This window comes from Silurus aristotelis, assembly GCF_946808225.1.
Source record: "Silurus aristotelis genome assembly, chromosome: 2".
Lineage (NCBI taxonomy): Eukaryota > Metazoa > Chordata > Actinopteri > Siluriformes > Siluridae > Silurus > Silurus aristotelis.
This window is the reverse complement of record NC_139575.1, coordinates 27613531-27633932: the sequence shown is the minus strand read 5'-3', so window position 1 is coordinate 27633932 and position 20402 is coordinate 27613531. Positions and strand designations below refer to the sequence as shown.

The following is a 20402-nucleotide window of genomic DNA, read 5'->3' as shown; positions in this document are numbered from 1 at the left end:
TCTGACATGCATTGTGATCTGTAAGGTCTTATATAAACAGGTGTGTGGCTTTCCCAATCAAGTCCAATCAGTATAATCAAAAATTTCTGGACTCAAATGAAGGTGTAGAACCATCTCAAGGATGATCAGAAGAAATGGAGAGCACCTGAGTTAAATATTTGAGTGTCACAGCAAAGGGTCCGAATACTTAGGACCATGTGATATTTCAGTTTTTCTTTTTTAATAAATCTGCAAAAAGGTCAACAATTCTGTGTTTTTCTGTCAGTATGGGGTGCTATGTGTACATTCATGAGGAAAAGAAATGAACTTAAATGATTTTAGCAAATGGCTGCAATATAACAAAAAGTGAAAAATTTAAGGGGGTCTGAATACTTTCCGTACCCACTGTATATATATATATATATATATATATATATATATATATATATATATATATATATATATATATATATATATATATATATATATATATATAGATGTGAAATAGGGCGGAGTAACCTAAGCTCAGGATCAAACCGGGAACCCTGTACATGTGCAGTGGCAATGCTACTTAAATCAGTGATGTACTGTAAATACTGACTATGTATTTATGTAATTAGTATGTAATGTTTTCATAATTCCAATCCAATTTATCATGTCTTTATTGTGCTCATTAACAACATCTACCATTGCCTAATCCATGACTGACAGCTCAACTGAAATGAAAATCTGAACAGTATAAACCTGTATGTCTAATTATTTTTTTAATCTTACTCCATAAATATCTGATTTAAAACTACACTAACCAAAGCCGATGGCGAAAAACAGTCCTTCCAAAGCTCCAAATATTTTTTTATAGGTATTTAATTTATACAGTATATTTTTACATTTTACTTATATAACATTTTACATTCAACTATTCATTGCTCAACACTGGATGTTTACCAGACTTTTATTTTTTTTAATAAAAGACAATTACGCTTTGATGGAGAGAAAACTTTATAATACAACTTTTATATTTATAATTTTGTGTGGATTTTACTAGACAGTGTATAAGTAAAGTAAATCACTATGGGTTCGTTTGTTTTTTATGTTTGCATGGCTGAACTTATAGAATTTCTGTTATTAAAAATATATCTTTTCTGAATGTTGAGTTAATAACAAAAAGTATTTCTTACTTGCCTTTTGTTGTTATTTTAAAAGGGAAATAACCAGCATGGGCTTTGCTCATGTTTCTGTAAATGCTATTGTGATAAAAAATATGACTGTTAATCGGATAATAATATGCACCAGGGCCTCTAGATCAAACATATCTAACTCAAGAATCTGGTGATCTCATTTCCTACATGCCCTCTGAACAACTGTCCGCCTGACTAGACGCTTTAAGCATTGCCATGGAAACTACACCACAGAGAGGAGTGTCATAAATACTCATATGCCAAGTAACCCCCACCCCCAGAGTGTGACTGGTAGTTTTTCATGTTGTGTACAGAGTCATAAACTAACTAGCAAATAAGATAATTTGCACAGTATGTAATTTTCCCTTTTTTATACTTCTCCATTTTTAACAGATATAGTACATAAATATTTTGTTTTAAATAGGACAATTGCTTGAATGCGCAGGTGTTCATGTGCACCTAAAGTGCCTAAAGTGGCTAGTGACTGTATATATACTTAATATGTTCTAAACAGACACGAACAATTTGTCCATAATTAGTGGTTTGTTATAAATGTTTTATATTACTATAAAAACTGGCATCAAATTTGAGAAATGGATTATATTTTAACTTATAGAGAGGTTGATCTATATAGTCCACAAAAGGCACACACAAGGCAGGTTTACAAAAAAAAACAATAATTGTAATCTTTTTAAAAAGATTAATTCATTTGGTTTGTGTGTGTGTGTGTGTGTGTGTGTGTGTGTGTGTGTGTGTGTGTGTGTGTGTGTGTGTGTTGTTTTTGCAATGTTGCTCCTAAAAATAATATTAATAAAAAAAAATAATAAGTAAATAATAATAATAATAACAATAATAATAATAATAATAATAATAATAATAATAATAATAATAATAATAATAATAATCATAATGGCATCTTTAAATAAAACGTTCTTGATCTGGGAAAGACACTGTTATGTTGAAAGACACTCCCTTAGTTTACTCATTAACATTGCATGGAACTGTAGAAGTTGTGTTCTACAGATTGTAGAAAAGATGTAATTGTGTAAATTAATCAATCAATAAATAAATATAAACATATTAGATTATAATAAAAAAAATAAAAAAATGAAATATTAGATTATAAAAGAATAAAATTAATGAACTTATTATGCTGTATGTTCCTTTTTGTGTGTATAATGGCACAGTTAATATTTAAGATACAACAAATAATATAATGTGCACAAATAAAGACATCTTGCAGAAATCTGAAAATTATAGCTAAGAAAATAAGCAAACATTCAGGAAACTGACAACCGGTAACAATATAACAGTCTGCTTTTGCAACACAGCGTAAACTATAATTACCCTGGGTTGCAAAAACAAGCAGCATTCCAATTTTAGGATGCACCTCTTTTGGTAATGCTAATGACAACGTGTGTGAGTGTATGAGTGCATGTGTGTGCATGTTTGTGTGCTTACTCTGGATCAGGGTTGCCTTTGGCTTTACACTTGATTGCGAAGCTCTCATCAAAGGACAAAGCGATAAGAGTGGCTGGTGACTGCTCTGTTATCGTTGGCGGCTGCTCAACTGTGTAAAGAGTGCACAGGAGAGGCAGTTACACTACACGGTAAATCCACGAGAGGCTCAGGCATAAGGGGCGACTCACTGGTGTGCTCACATTAATCATGGCCAATGATGTATGTGTTCATGTAAGGACCTACTGTGACCTTAAGGCCTTGATTAACAATGATGTGTAGGTCTAAAACAAGAGGCACGAAATAGTAAACATAATCAGCTGAACTCTAATTATATTTCATGAATGAACCACAGCCTGAGGCCAAGCAAACATTAAGTTGATAACTTCTTTAAAGGACACTGAATTGCTGGTTTATTACAGTAGGTACACACTCCGCACTCACTCACACAATATACTTAAGCGATGTACAAGTCATGTCTTGTAAATGTGGTGTGTGGTATAAACAAACAGACCATATATTGTATTATCACAATGGTTGCATCTGACTTAGGACATAGTGAAAGTGCAAAATGTCATCTCCAAACACTGAATTTATCAGATTTGTCTCGACTGGTTGACAATAGCCAAAGGCCATGTTAGGATCAGTTCCACTCTTTAATTTTTTTGTATAAGATACAATACATTCCTTGCAGTAACATTCCTGCAGAAGACCTCCAGGAACATGTAGAGTAAAGGAAAAATCTTTCTTTGCTGCAGGCCAAATAAGGCACATTACTGAACATAATTACATTCTAAACAGTGTACTTAAAAATCTGGCTAATCAATACAGCTACTGTAAGATGTACAGAATTTGTCTATTCTCATAAAACTGTTCATACAAACATTTTTAAAGACTAATTAACCAACTTATTGTGTGATTTCTTTTGACAATCTAATCATCTAATCATGGCAAAAAGGTATTTTCTCCCTGCTGCCATTAGACTTTACAATCAGAGCTTCTCTCGGCAGACCACTCACCAAGAATACACTGTTATTGTGTTTTTAATTTTAATTCACATATATTTCAGCAACCAAAATGCCCCTGCAGGTAGTGTGAGGCATGGCAGGCATGTACATAATGTACAATTCTACATATTCTCAAAGAATGTAACACACACAAGCAACATTAGCTAAATAACACAAAACGCACGATGGATGTATCAATTGCTCAGGACCATACACTATATGGACAAAAGTATTTGTACACCTGATATTTTCAGGTGTATGTGGATGTTCCCCAAACTGTTACCACAAAGTTCAGCACGTGTTTTGTCGAATTACATTTTTCCTTTACTTAAATTGGAAGACCCAATTCAGTGCACAAAGCATGCTCCATAAAGATATAGTTTACAAGGGGGGGAGTGGAAGCTGTTAATTGGCCTGTTATAGAGCTCTGACCTCAACCCTATTGAATATCTTAGGGCTGAATTAGGGCACTGTCTGGATCCCAGGCCTCCTCAGTCTGCATCAGCACCTGACTTTACTAATTAGGCTGAATAAGCACAAAACTTAACAAGCACACTCCAAAAATCTAGTGGAACATCTTCCCAGAAGAGTGGATGTTTTATAATAGCAAATTGGGACTAAATGTGGAATGGGATATTCAAAAAGCAAAAATCAATTATAGCCAGATGTCTGCTAACTTCTGTCCAGATAGAATAGTTGCCAAGCTCAAGGCCAATAGTGCAAACACATTCTGTTTGTACATACCTGCAAAAAAAAAAACAAAGCAGAGACAAAATTTGTTGTCTGACCTACTTCTACAAAAGGATTCAAAACATGTCAGTTGTTGGCCTTTTAGTATAATATAATAAATAACTAGAGGGCTACATTTTAATGCTTTAAAAAAGAAGTTTTTTTAAGTGTCTTTCTTATTGTCTTAAAGCACATATATGATTAAATGTATTAGGAACTGCAGAATAGATGTGTTTAAAGCAAAAAAGGCCTTATTTTATGGCCCTTTAAGCACTTACAAAAATTCATGAAATTGATGGAATTGGTTACTAGATTTGATACTCATGCTCTAGGGATGTGATGCCCAAAGTACAGCCCCAGAGCCAAATCAGACCCATGGACATATGGTAATTAGCCCTATGGTAATTGGCTTCTGTCTATGAATATATAATAAATGGCTAAAACACTGCAATATGTCCTTTTACCTGTTGATGGCAGCAGACTGTGTCACAAGACGAAATGTGAAATTCATTGTGCGTTTGTACAGGTGTTCAGAAGCAACTTGAATACATAAAGTGCATTCTAATCAGGTCTAAGATAAGCCCCTAAAATATTGTACACCCCTGCTTTAGATCCAGGAAAATACCAGAAACAAAATAAGTCAATCAAAATGTAGAATTTAATGAAATTTACATGAATAGTCTAATGATAATTTATGCAGTGTTATATGGCGACTATATTTCAACCTTTAAAAGTGTAAAATGAGAGAGAATGACAACAGAAAAACACAGACAAACACTGATTATAGTTGTTTGTTAAGAGGTAAAAATACATTCAATTGTATTGTCCACTACAAACTATTATTTGGACCCCTACACACACACACACACACACACACACACACACACACACACACACACACACACACACACACACACACACACACACACAGTCTATTATTCAATTATGTGCAGTGGAATTTCATACTGGATCTGGGACTCAAAATCATTTATTTTAAGGTGGCATTGTTTTTGGTTAGGAAAAAATAAAAAAAATCTTGCTTTTTATCAACCTTCACATATTAGTAGTTAGTCAAGTCACTTTTTGCTGCAGCTTTAAGTCTTTTGGGTACTAGGGTTACACTTGACAAAGTGATTTAGACTTTTGATTTTGATTTTTCTTGGTAGATTTGCTCCAGGTTGTGAACTGCAATTTCTTTAATTGAGCCACAGGTTCTTGATAGGATTGAAATTTGTACTATGACCAGGCCACAGTAGGACATGTAAATGCCAGTGGTAAAGTAATTGTTCTCTTGTTGAGGGGATTTCTTTAACAGATGCAAAAAGGCAACTTTCACATCACAGAAGTTAAAAACTTATGCAAGCAATGTTTCACCACACTCCAAAAACACAAAAAAAAACATTGTCATCTTACAATAACTGATTTTGAGTTCCTGTGTTAATATACTGAACAAAATATCAATGCAACATTTGTAATGCAGTAATATAAGACAATTGGTAAGTGGTCTGAATAATTTTGCAAGGAATAGTATATACCTATTGCTAAGGCAACAGGAAGATAAAAAAGGAGGATAAATGACACCTGTTTAAAATCTGTCCAATAAATTAGACTGGCACTAGGAGAATAATTGGAATATATTTCTCTCATTAGTGTGCTCAAGCATTTGTAAAAAATTTTCACTTGTTCACATTTTGCAGCATATTAAAGAATACATCCATAATTTATCACCTCCAAATGAGAAAAAATAGGAATATAACAATTTAGAATCAGTGTTGAAAAAATTATTATATGACATTAATCATAACTTACTTTCCAATGGAATTTCCAGAGTGTTGCTGAAATGGCTGGTATTGAGGAATGCCCCCAGCAGCAGGGCGACACCCAGTCTCCACGGTAACCGCATCACTGGCTACACACTCAGAGTTGAGCAGAGAAAGAAACAAAAACTGGTGTGGGGCAGATCTCAGTACATCTCACTCCAGTAGGTACAGGAGAGTTGTGACCTGTGCAAAACAATACACTTATCACCCACAGTTCAGACACTGCTCACAATTAGCCATTGTTAGACATTTCCAAATGTCAAGGTGTGAACACACTTGCAAATACACACAGGCATACTGAATTTGTTAGAAGGTTTTGTTAGTCTTCTCCCCAAAGGTTCACACCCACTCGATAACACCATATGCTCACAAAAAAGTGCGCAGAAACATGTATGCTCATACTAACATGCATGCTTAAACACCCCCCCCACACACACACACACATCATCACTGAAAGAGCACACCTGCAACGATGCTTCCAACCCACGTGTCTCTTTATACAAAATGAGCAGAATCTCCATATTAAAGGTTTCTGCGGCACACTCCCAGGAACCAGACATTGTGTCCCTGTTTATTATTTGTTGGAATGAGTGGCAGATGCATTTTCCTCCATCCTCAGCTTCATAATGCAACATACAAAAAGAATGAATGTAAATAAATGGGTGGCCTCCTGTGGGTATGATGATACACAACAGATGTTGCAGAAATTATGCTGAATTATAAATTCATGGCACAATAACAGACACAGAATAGGATTAACTGGTTTTAAGAGTGTAAGCAATACTAGACAATGGATATCCCTCTCTTTCAGAGAGCAAGTGCTGTGAATATTCATTTAGGTACAACAAGGTAGGGTTGTATAGTTCTGTTTGTGAGACCACTTTTCTTTAGTTATTTGGTAATAATAGCATAACCAGCAATGTTTTTTTTTAGAATGATAGTGCACTTTACATCCAACGAGACACCAGGGGCTACAATATAATGAAGACTCAGTTGGAGGGGTCAGGTTCAAGAGGCTCCAACTATAGCAAACAAGATACGGTAATGCTTCAAACATGAGAATGAACAGCCCCACCCCCACATCTTTCTTTGCTTGAGGCAAAATACAACTTAGTTGGATGCTGCTTTATTGTATTGCATCTCTTAAACAGACAGAACAAACCAGCATAGGCGCGATTTCATTATGAATGACCTATTTATTATATTAAACACTTCTGTTATAGGTTTAGTTTAAGTTTAAGTCCAGAAAGCTCTGTGCGGTGTGTGTGTTATTCCAGCGTACACAATATTTTCTTTTAAAGCATACCCATTCTATTAACTAAATGCAATATGCTTACATTGTCTTACAGAATTTACATTACAGCATGTCATGCTTTTTTTGAAGATATTGTTCTATTGTAAATAAAAAGATAATACAAGCTTGGTAATTGATTCATTAATTTATTTTGGCAATGGAACCTTATATTATGGAATTGCACTGATGAAATCTTTAGATTTATAATTTATCTTTTTGATTCTTTTATCAGTTCATGATATTGAAGTTTCTGGAAATGTGTACATATTTAGCAAAGGTTCGGTTTAGTGCTGAGAGTCTCTCTCTCTCTCTCTCTCTCTCTCTCTATCTCTCTCTCTCTCTATGTTTAACTTGCACAGGGAATTTGTATAAAAAAATTGCATATAAATTTTGTTAACACAGCATACAAAAAAAAAAAAAGGATTTCACCATAAAGTATATACACTTGTGAAAAGAAAAATATACCCTCTTTCAATTATTATGGATTTAGGGTTAGGTCTTAAAATGATGAAATACAAACTGAATTTCATGAAATAAAACAAATCATGACATATGACACAAAAATTTAAGCTGAATGGAAATTTTTTGTGCTAAAAACTAATATACCTTTACTGTTTCCATGGAATTTACAAGTCTGAGAAGAAGCTAAGTGTTTGCTAAACAAATTTGATTGAGCAAATTGATCGTCAGCAAGTGTGACAGCAAGAGTGACAACTGTTGCTGCCCATCAATCTGGGAAGAGGTTATAAGGTCATTTCCAAACAATTTAAGGCCTATTATTATACAGTGAGGAAGATTATTCAAAAGTGAAAAACATCTTGCCAATCATCCTTGAAGTGGATGTCCCAGCAAAACCCCTGGGTCAGATCATGCAGTGCTCAGAGAAATAAAAAAAAAAAAAAAAGCAGGTGTTACATCTCAGACTGAACAGTCCTCAGTTATCTTAAATGTAAACATACATGAGAGTACAGTTATCAAAAGACTGAACAAGAATAGTAAGACCTCTAAAACAATGTCCTTTGGACACATGAGACCAAAGATGCTCGGCCATAATGCACAGTGCCACATTGATATGTACAAATGGATGATGGAAACATTTGGAATCTAAAGCTGCATTAAGAGATCTATAAAGATGCAAAAGGTTTATCTAAGTCAAATATTTCAAAGGTTTGTCATACCAAATATTGCCTTTTTTATTTTTATGTTTACCATAGAATGTCAAATGACCAAATTCTTTTGTTAGCAGTTTTATTGCATCAAAAATGCATTGCATATGTTTTTAACATAATTTTAGTATTATATACAGTTTGCTCAACATTAATTCGATATCATAATACTTTATGTGCAGTGTACTGAAAAAAAAAATCTTAACAATGATATTTTTATTTTCAATGATTTGACATTATTATACATTTCTCTATATAGAGTAGTTAGATAGTATAGTTTGGCTTTTCTGAATTGTAATTCTTTTTGGTGGAAAGTAGCCAGATTTACTGTAAAGCTCACCCCATAAATGGAAAAGGAGAAAATCCCTTTCCAATCTGGCAATTTATATCACAAATTATTGTATGACCAGCCTACCCTTAATCTTAGTGTATTAACTGGAAATGAGTCATATGACAATATGTCATGACTATAAATCTTTTTTACACATCAATGAATTTTCATTAAATAAAAATAATAAATAAAGATGCGATATTATAGTACCAATTACCACCGGATTACATTATTTTGTGATATTCATTTACATAGCTACATCAGAAAAAAACCCCATTTGTAATGCCAATTCCTGCCTGATTCTTAAGTTACTGCCTCTAATTAACTTTATCATTTAGCATTCATGTTTGTGTTTAAGCTCTGACTTTGCAGTCAAGTCAATTGTTTATCTGCTGCTGAGCCATTCTCATTCAGGCTGTGACCCAGCTCATTAGATTGCTTCCTTTTGGCTCTAATTAGTCAAATATCCAACAGCAAAACGAACTACTAATTAAAATAATGAGTATTTGTGAAAGTTAAAGAGAGAAGTAGACTTAGAGTCCCAGACAAGCTCAGATAACTGACCCCACAAAACGTTGTTCTTTAATAATGCTTAGCAATATGACACAATATATTGCCAAAAGTTTGCATCTATGATACCTGGTCATAACTATGGTATTTGTTTTTTAAACCTTGCATTCCATATTTAGTCCCAATTTGCTTGTATAATTCCCTCCACCCTTCTGGGAAGATGTTCCACTAGATTTTGGAGTGTGCTTGTGAAGATTTGTGCTCATGCATACACAAGAGTGTTATTAAAATCAGGTACTGACGTAGGTGAGGTGAGAAGGCCTGGGGTACAGTTAGCATTCCAAAGGTGTTAAATAGGGTTGGTGTTCAATAGGGTTGATGGCAGAGCTGTATAGCAGGAGATCTTCCACTCCAAACCATATCTTCCTGGAGTTTGCTTTGTGCGAAGGGGCATTGTCATGCTGAAACAGGTCTGGAGCTCCTAGTTCAAATGAAGGGAAAATTTCATGCTACTGCATCCAAAGACAATTGTGTATCTTCAGCTTTGTGATAACAGATTGGGAAAGAGCCACATATGGCTGAGAAAGTGAGGTGTCCTAATACTTTTGTCCATATAGTGTACATTCATACAATGTGTGCAAATGGTTTCTTTAAACCAGTAAAAAGGTAAGCAGGAAGTGTTCAAGATCCAGCCTCTCTCATTTTCTCTGCACTATTTAATCTGCCGTTCAATTTAACAAACCCAACAGGAAAACATAGATCAAACACCAGTGCATGGAGACTTTATTGAACAATTGACATATGAGCAAGAAGGAGTCGATTTCCTTTGTTTCTCTTTAGGGGGTTTGTTTTCCAGATGGGCATGAATACTGCACTACAAGTCTGTGTATTGTGATAATAGGATTAACCCTGTCTCTCTAATTTTTTCAAGTCGATGCTGGTTGCTCTGACCTCCTCTATGACCTTTGTGATTTCCTAGGAAAGTCATTAGAAGCTAAGAAAATTGGTTTTTGCACCACTGAGCCATTTAACTAAACCATATATTTTTTTATCTAAAAACAATGTGCTTTAGGCATTTCTAAAAATGTCTTCTTAATATTAATATAAGCATACTGTACTGTACTTTGAACAACCAAAGACCTCTCAAATGGATACACTATATCTTTACTTTAATTGAAACGGAGGGCCCTCCATCAAATTAAATTTGGCTGCTGTTCATTATTGCTGAGTGTCTAGCAGAACGCAGTATGGCCATCTGGTTGGGGACAGCTTGTAAACCATGGGACCGGACATAAAAGACATTAGTAGTTTAGCACTACTTCATCCATATGCTATATAGGCAAGTGACTATTCGCAAAGCATCTATGCAAACACACAATTCATAGATGAGTACATTTATTCTAAGATCTTTTGATATTAGCACCCTCTTTGTCATTAAATATCTTCATTAGCATATGCAGAGCATGCTAGAGTACAACTGATTCAGAAACATCCAATCTGCCAGGCAATTGCTCATGTACATAGAAGATCTGTTAAAGGACCTCAGGCTGTTTCCTGATCCCCTCGCTCTGTGCCGGAGCCTCACACCCAAGCTTGCTGAAGTTGGCAGGAGGCTAAAAGCTGCCAGCGTGGGAAGCCCAGTGTGACCTCTGACCCTTACTAGCACTGGCACTGGCACTGCCGAAGCACATCAGTATATGACAGGTGCCAGAAAAGGAGGAGAGGAGGATGGAATCTGGGGCAAGGAAAATCTGGAGCATGCTTTCTTCAGATGGATAGCATCTCTTTCCCTTTCCTTCACTTCCCTAGCTCACAGCAAGGATTCCTTTAGCACTGCGGATAAGCATAAATCAAGGGACTGGGAAGGTGGGAAATTAAAGTGACAGAGTGGGGCACCTTGTAAAGATCATTTAGTCGAAAAACCATGCCATGCCACCCACACTCAACACACCCTTGTGTTTGCACCCTTTTTTTTGCCTAGATTTATGCACCTGGGACACTTTAATTTTTATTTAGAATTTTATTGTTAATATATATGTAAAAATGAGCTGTTCTCATGAGTAAATAAATAGCTTCGGAAAAATCTTAATTTGTATAGTATGTCATCCAGCACTGGTTTTCGTTACTTTAGGAAAATCCATCTGCTACACTTTGCTAGTTCTGTGTTAAATTACTTATTGTGCGGGAGTTTTTCATGCTGGCCGGTAATTGGATTAACTCATACTAGCTGAATTAAAGTGCATTCGAACACATTTAACAGTGGACGATCTGATTTGGGCTCCTTCCACATAGTTCAGGCATGACTGTGACTAACATCACCAAATAATTGTTTCCTTGCAGCTAATTATAGCATTTTATTTAGTTGTGTTTAATCACTTTTATTACTTTTAACACGTTTATTAATTTTCATTGTCCAATGAGCTAATTTTCAATAGAGGGTGAAAATAAATGATGAAAAAGAAAACCTTTTTGGGAAACAATAACCAATTAGAGTTGGAGTGTTGCTCTGAATGCAAGGCAATTCATTAAGGTTTTTTTCTTTTTTTTTTGCTTTATCCCTTCTTTCCTATTAGGCCAAAGACTAAACTCTATATATCAACTTATTTGACTTAAATTCAATCCATATAAATGAAGAATTGTGCCAATATGTCATCAGCTGTGACCTTCTCATGCTACACAATCTAGTTAATGTTACAGTTATCCAAGCCATACACCATAAGACTGTAGTGTCACCACTGTAGGTGTGCACCTTAGCCTTACATCACTACAGTGTTGTAGGATGCTTAAATATGCAAAGATTCTTAGAAAATGATGTGCTTCCTTTGCTAATTTAGAATGCATTAACTTCATTGAATTTGGAAAAGCATTTTGAGGATCTTATATTTGTTAACACTAAACACTAATGGTAAATTAATTAATTAATTTTATTGGTTAGCAAATGTTAATAACAGTGAGAGAATAAAAATGGTAGAAAATAATCATTGTCTCTATCATCTGTCAATTAAAGACACCATACCTAGCTAGCTAGCTTTAGCATCACACACAGGTGTAGTTATTACAGAAATCTCTGATTGTACACACAACACCAGTTTTTAGGATTTTTCATTTTCAATGACTAACCTTAAAATCAGGTCACAGCAGGAAAACACATAAATGCATTAGTTATTAAACCAGATTAACAAGAACTACAATGGTTTTAGAACAGGCTTGCATGGTAAGAAGAACAACACTGGAGCTGCAGTAGAAGATGTTCATTAAAAAGGAGAGTAAAAAAAGAAATAGAGTAAAAGTATGGATTTTTGCAGGCTTCATAGAGATGCACAGAAAGATAGAGTGGGTGTTAAGACGTGACCAAGAGAGTAAAAAGATGATGAAGTTGATGGATACAGCCTCAACCACAATAAATGAACAGTGGAGTTCCTGACCTAAGCTCCCCTGTGACAGGATGATGAATAACCCCATGACCACAGTGAAACGTGCTATGGGCGACAGAGATGGACAGGCCCCCTGACTTTAGCAAAAACACAATTTAAAAGCCCCATCAAATCCAGTACATTCCTAAAATCAGTAAACTGCTACATGCTTTCCTTGATTTTATTGATTAGGCTTTCCAAGGGTCTAGGTCAAGCCTTCACTACACAAAGATGCACTCCAGGCAAAAGCAAACAGTAAGAATAGTAGTTCTGCTGTTTCAAATGGATTCCTAAAGTAAGGAAACATGTTTTTGTAAGTACTTCCATACAAATAAGAAACATTATCAACATGACATTTTTTACCAGACAGAAATATTCAGTAATAACTGAGAATATTATTTGGAATACTACTACAGTTATTATAAAACTCAGACATCTTGTATGTCTGACTGCAGCTATTGCATCAATTTATATTGTGTAAATAAAACAATAGCAAAGTGTTTGCTGAATATTTATTTACACAATTCTAAATTGATGCAATAGCTGCAGTCAGACATACAAGATGTCTGAGTGTGTGCTTTTTTTGTATTGTCTTATATTGCAAGCTTGGTTTCATTACATGAGATTATTTCATTGATTGCATTTTTTATTATTGTACAGTGCTTTCTGTAGTTTTCTTCTGTAGTTTTTTTCATGAGTAATTTACCCATAGTTCCCCATTTCCATCCTTAGCACACACGTTAATGAATATGGTTTAAATTAGCTCAGTTGCTGAGTTAGTGAGCTGAGCAGAGAGGATTATGAATTATCAATGATCTGCAATGACCAAGATTTTATCTTTATTATTTAGGAAGCTTATTTACCTGCCATCTGGTAGATAACTTGGCTCAATAGTCAGCTCCACCTGTCATTAACATAGGGGTTCCCAAAACACCAAATGGAGTTAGTTGATTTAAAATAGATTGTAAAAGATACCCCTAATTCCCTATTTTTTTTATCTTTTATTTATTTTACAAATCATTATTATACATATAAAAAATACCACTCTGATTAAGTTTGCATACTTATGTACTACTCTAGAAGCCTCTCTCTCTAAAAGATCTGTTTTGCATACCAGTCTGAATATTCAAGATTAGTAAATACTTGATTAGTATATAATATAAGAGGTCGGAGTTTTTAATATAAGACACAGCTCATGACAGTAATTTACATTTACATTTACCAGATGCCCTTATTCAGAGCGATTTATAAGAAAAAAAATGCATCCACACTGGGATAATATGGGCAAGAAAATGCACAACGTTCTGTTTCCTACATGACTTTTGAATGCACATGAAAAAGCAATAGTTACTGTTGCTTCTCTGTGTGCATTCAAAAGTCATGTTTTAAAAAGAACCCTATGCATTTTCTTGGCTATATCATACCACCCCAGTGTGGATTTCTTTTTCTTATTGATCATTCAATGCTCAGTCTAAGAGTGAAAGGAGATGTTTGTCAGCAGATGCAAGTTTGCACTGCCTGTAAAATGCCATGAAAATGTTTAAGCCTTCACTAGCCTCTGTTAGGTTTAATACCAGGGTTATCTAATTAACCTAAATAGCTATATAGCTTACATGCACAATAAAGTCAGTGGTAATGCATGTTTACCTCAAATTGATAGTCAACATATATATATATATATATATATATATATAATGTGTTCCTGATACCAAACAAGTTACCAACACAATCTACAGTATAAATAAAATAATAGCAATCAGATTGTATCTATATTTTATATCAATATTTTTTATATATTTAAACTGAAAACCTGCCTTTTCTCTTGCATAATGCCACTAAAAAAAGGGAAACACATATTGTGAAAAGTCATTCATTTTCTTTATCTTTTGAAGTATTGGTGACTCATGCAAACTGCTCAAGGCACTGGCATTTCTGCAGAAAATCTCAGCTTATACTATAAATACTATTCAGCACAATGGAGTGAATCTGAAAAGTCCCCCAGCATGTGATATTTGTCAAGCATAAACCAAGTCTGAATGAATTGCCTTGGCCATATACCACCCTGTTGAATTAAAAGCATACTGCTTTTCATGTGGCTAATTGTCTAAACAATTTCCTAGTTTATAAACAGATCATTATACAGTATGTCTGGCAAAAGATGCAACTAAACTGACATTTGACCTCATCTCACAGTGTGCACGGTGGGTCTTTTCATCTATGTAATCAATAAGAATCTGTAAATTAACTAAAAATTTTTTATGTATTACCATTTTATTTGTAATAATAAAAAAAAACTGTTCTCCTGAAAACCTGCCACAACAAACGTTTCTGTTACTGGGAACTTAATATCTGTAATGTATTTTAAAACTTGTAGTATTTTAAATCAAACACGTACAATATTGTATTGTGGCATTTTCAAAACAATAAACAACAAAGTGGGGCAATGGAACAGATTTTGTGGCCTGACTCTCTTCTGGTAACTGCTAAGGATGCTAAACATGCTTATATCTAACTGTCAACTGACTGGTCAAAGTATAAACTTTCTTTCGGCTTCTCCCATTAGGGGTCGCCACAGCGGATCCTCCGCACATTTGATTTGGCACGTTTTACGCTGGATGCCCTTCCTAACGCAACCCTCCCCAATTTATCCGGGCTTGGGACCGGCACTAAGAGTGGCTGGGGATGGTTCCCTGACCGGGAATCGAACCCGGGTCGCAGCATCTTAACCACTAGACCACCAGGGGACCACTTGACTGGTCAAAGTATACTCTGCTTAAAAGTATGTACTTGTTTTCCAGTGATTTCTTCTGCATGTGTGAATGTGTAGCTCACCTAGTGTGGGTTCTTGGAACCCAAAAATGCTTAAATATAAATAAAAATGCTTCCATAAGTTGTAATTATATATTTTTATTATTTATTTGGTTAACAAACCTAAATATATATCATGATATATAAATATATAAAAAATACAACTGTCACATTTTTTTTTAAGATTACTGTTTCACCTGAATCTTAACTAGTCATTTATTAATACTTGTATCACTGAGAAACATTAAATGACAAAGACAAAAAAAAATCCATAAGTCATGCATCGATGCTGAAAAGATTAGAAAATCTACAAATGAAATGCTCATATCCACTAACCATATAATCGGCCTGGAACCATGTAAAGGTCTATGTGTTTTTCTCATTTAAAGTGACAAGATTAGAAAGGCAAAAATTACTTCAAGGATCATGGTTAAATATTTGCAGAAGTTGCTTTTTGGATAACTCCTATACAAAAGGAACACTGATTACTATTACACATGATAGATTATCCTGGAATCCATGAAGATACCAAGAGTTCTTAATGTGATAATCTGGCTACATATGGAAAGAGTTACATCTGGGTTGTGGTTTGAACATTCAGCAGGAGAGTTCATCTAAAACATCAGAATTCAATGAACAACACATAAATCAAGATTTTGACACAAAACGGTTTTACATTTACTGTAAATGTTGCCACTTGCATTAATTTGCACTATTGTACTATTTTTGTTTTTGTGTAACTGTAGTGTAAAATGACCAAATGGTATGTATGTATGTATGTATGTGTGTATCTATCTATCTATCTATCTATCTATCTATCTATCTATCTATCTATCTATCTATCTATCTATCTATCTTGACTATATTCAAGGGATTTTCACTCTTTATTTTGCTAATGTTACATAAGTTCAATATAGTACAATAAATTCAAATCTTATCTTACCTAACTACAAACTGGAAACCTGCTTTTCCTCTTGCATAACACCTCTAATAAAAGGAAAACACATACAGTATTGTTATAGCACTCACATAACCTTGCTGCCTATGGGAAGAGTTACATTTGGGTTGTGGTTTGATCATTCAGCAGGATCATTCATCTAATGTCAGAATTCTGAAAAGTTGTTTAATAAACAACACAGAATCATGATTTTAGCATGGCCATGAAAAAAATAACTGTGGCTGACCTGAACAATAAAATTCATAAAAGAGTATTCAGGGCCCTGGAGGACAAACAAAGATGCTTTTGTGGCTTACTTTTACCTGAGTTCAATCAGTAACAGATTAATCTCATTATCCACAAACATAAAAAATCACTTAATCTTATCCACCTTTTCCAAGCATTTGGCATAAAACTTAAATCCTCTTTGTTTCCATTTAGCACAGTTTACTGTGATTCACCTTTGTTTGACTCAGGAAACCTATTTAAGAGCCACATGTGGTACTGTAAACTATAGGGATGTTCTCTTCAAGTAAACTTGAGGAAGAACAGTTTAACTACAAACTGCTAAAGGAAAAATAATATATTGTCTGTACAGCTGAGATTACATGCGAGGCAGTAAAGAATGGGCTCTAAGGGCTCTGTGATCACAGATGTGCTGTCAAGTGGGAAGTGGGGAAAAAGAAGGAAAGAAAAAGAGGTGGGAGAGAAATTGAAATTTGTACATACAGTACAAAACGTAAAGAAAAAAAATCATGATTAAAACTGCAGGTAAATGAGAGCTTGAATTTACTTTCTCTGATTATTATCTCCTATTTCTGTCTCTTTGAAGTCTGTGAATCATGGAGTATCCATTCTCAGGACAATAATGATGTTAGCCTGTGATTCGTTTTGAGTGGCATGAAGTGGGTGTGTGGCTGAGACCAATTTCACAGGAGAGACTGCAGGATTATTTCGTAGAAACAGAAATAGCCAAGGCTCTCACCACATCCACTCACAACATCTGACGGATGTTGGCAATCTCCCAGAAAGCAACTGGTCACAGTTGGAAAAGATGGATGAAAATTACCTTCCAGATCTGCGGCATCTGAACCTGAAGCCAATTTGTGTTCTGCACCAAAGGGAGATTTTGATTTCCCAGTGCTGTGGAGAATTGTTATTTTGAGGTGGTGCAGTGAGTAAATAGCTCTTATTTGATTTTACGTATTACTCTGCTTCCACAATTCAACACATGACCACTTCGTTTCAAGTTCTGGACGTGTGATGCCAAATGCTACAAATAAGAACTTCCTGGTATGATCTGGACAAACTCTTCATGACAGTCTGTTTAAAGTTTTGGCAGTCATAGTAAAAATGTTCTGTGCTTGTTCATCATTTCAGTGCTTACTTAAACGTGTATCTCTTTTAACTCTTCTTTTACGATTAACTGTATGAGAAAGTCCAGCTTCACAGGAAACTTTCTAACAGCTGTCACCATAAAAACAGCAGGATATAAATGTTTTGGGGTGTTTTTTTGAAAATAAAACATACGATTTAAACTGATGCCCTTTTCAAAAAACAGAACAACAGATGTACATGGTATGAAATACAATACAATAAATGAGTAAAAAGCCAAACCTAAACATTTTTAATTTCTTCCTAGACACTAAAAAGCAGAATTAAAAAAATCCTCAAATCTTAATTCTCACCTTTCTTCCTAAGACTCCACCCATAACACATGTGCCGAGACCCAAAACACTTGCTCTGCTACTGTAATCCCAAACCTGGCGCACTTGTAACAAGCTCAGCCAAAGCACACAAAACAGGAATCTCACTACTCACAAGTCCTCGGTCCATTCTTTTCTTTTCTTCTGCCTCTGGCTAACCCCTTCCTCTGATACACATTACAACAGACTGAAAACAGAATGCAGACAAGAATTTGTGATACGAGGAGCTGAGAAAGTACTCTGTAGGCGGTCACAAGATGGGAGGCACAGGGAAACCGTATGCTGCCAGAGCCTCTCCCTTGGCAAAAGAGCTCATTAAGTGAGTGACAATCATGCTGCACAAAGCCTGATCTGAGAGCTATTCACTGAACTGAGCGGGTAGGAGAGAGAGAGAGAGAGAGAGAGAGAGAGAGAGAGAGAGAGAGAGAGAGAGAGAGAGAGAGAGAAAGAGAGAAAGAGAGAAAGAGAGAGAAAGAGAGAAAGAGAGAAAGAGAGAAAGAGAAAGAGAGGGGCACCAGTAAAGGAATGTTAGAAAAGGGATGACTACTTTAAGAAATACATTTTTCCAATAAAAAAAGTGACCTCCAAGAAAGCAATTAAAGCTAAGATCTGATAATGCATATTCGTATGCATTATCTGCATTTAATATTTGTTCTTGTTTAAATAACATTACTGTATAACTCATAATAACTGACTTTCTATCATTAAACTGCATTTCTTCCATCATAGCATCATTGAACACACGCTTTGAAAACACACACATACACACATAGAGGCAAGCATGGATTCAGCACACTCTGCTCCAGGTCTCTAAGACACCTACAAACAGCTGCAAATGGCTTCTCATGTTCAACTAATTGGCATCAATTGCACTGGGAATATAATCCAGAACATGACCAGAAACCCAAGGAGCATGTGATTTTTATTTGACTATAGCTATAGGTGGTCTAGTAACAAACCCTAACCAGCAAACTGAGAAAAAATCCCAGTCCTCGCCCATTATGTTGGAAAGAAGAGGGGTGAGGGGGAGATTCAGGATGATATATGATGTGGAATGGGGTGTACGACTTACAGTTTAACAGGAAAGCCGGAAGAGGAAAATTGGAAACGGGGGGAAGGTAGAGGGGTCATGCTTGAATTATACTGCTACGGGTCGTTAAGAGACAGAAAAGACTTCAAAGCACAGAAAATAAATTCTTGAAATAAAAAAAATATATAAAATAAAATGCAGAGGAGATTCTACATAAGCCTATATCAAGCTGACATGTCAGGCATGTACAGCATTTTCCATGCTTTTATTGGGTTTGCTGTAAGAAGTATGATCCTAACAGGTGCTATCAATTAGTTGGAATAGCATTTAATTTACAGGCACCAGAAAATTAGAAATCAAACATAATTAATGTATTTGTAAGCTTGCTTTTTAAAGGTTTTATTAATTTCATCCCCTCTGACTAAAGCTAATTATCTTAACTAATTATATGAGAGACATAACTATCCTTTCTATATATTGTTACACCAGGTGTTGTTTAATATTCAAATGAATGCCTCAAGTTCAGATTCAAATAAAGGCAATACATCACTTACACCTTATTCCGATCAACCGGAAAGATCTGTCCTGTGTGAACTTGAGCAACAGATGTTCTAGCAAATGAAAGGCAATAAAGGTGCTGCCATCAGTTAAAATAACTCGGCTGAGTTGTTTATATTGATGAAATCATGTGATTAGTCATCACTGTGATTCATCTTCATTTAAGCAATAACACAAACAAGTTTCATCTTAAATCATCCACCGCTTTAAAATGTCAATGTGCTTTAAATAACAAAGAATGGGGTTTAACACAAATGCCATGGTGTATTTAATCAAGAGAATGGATTGCCAAAACCAGACTCTGAGAACACTCATTGCTATGTCAATCCAGGTCCCTTGGCACTCCCGTCAAGTGCCAGCAGGATGGGACTGCCATTATGAGTTGCATAAACAGAGGGAAGCCTTATGAACTTTGCACAAGCACTTACAGAGGTAAGCAGTGAAGGACAGTGGACGAAGGGGAAGAATAAAGCTGCGG

The 20402-nt window shown here is 35.2% G+C and overlaps 1 protein-coding gene across 30 annotated transcripts in view; it reads right to left on the bottom strand.

The window, feature by feature from the left end:
• The window catches only part of chl1b (cell adhesion molecule L1-like b), a 96835-nt gene that overhangs the window by 49866 nt on the left and 26567 nt on the right, over positions 1–20402 (bottom strand). For 20 of the 30 annotated variants that reach the window (XM_083531557.1, XM_083531555.1, XM_083531542.1 and 17 more), the window contains 2 exons: positions 6161–6354; positions 2619–2727 (listed from right to left, as the gene is read on the bottom strand). In XM_083531557.1, coding sequence (XP_083387683.1) covers positions 2619–2727; positions 6161–6254 — 203 coding nt within the window. In that variant the 5' untranslated portion in view covers positions 6255–6354. Of the gene's footprint in view, positions 1–2618; positions 2728–6160; positions 6355–6635; positions 6791–18451; positions 18701–20402 lie in introns of those variants that run through there. The other 10 variants (XM_083531554.1, XM_083531547.1, XM_083531558.1 and 7 more) reach the window with 5 other exon arrangements.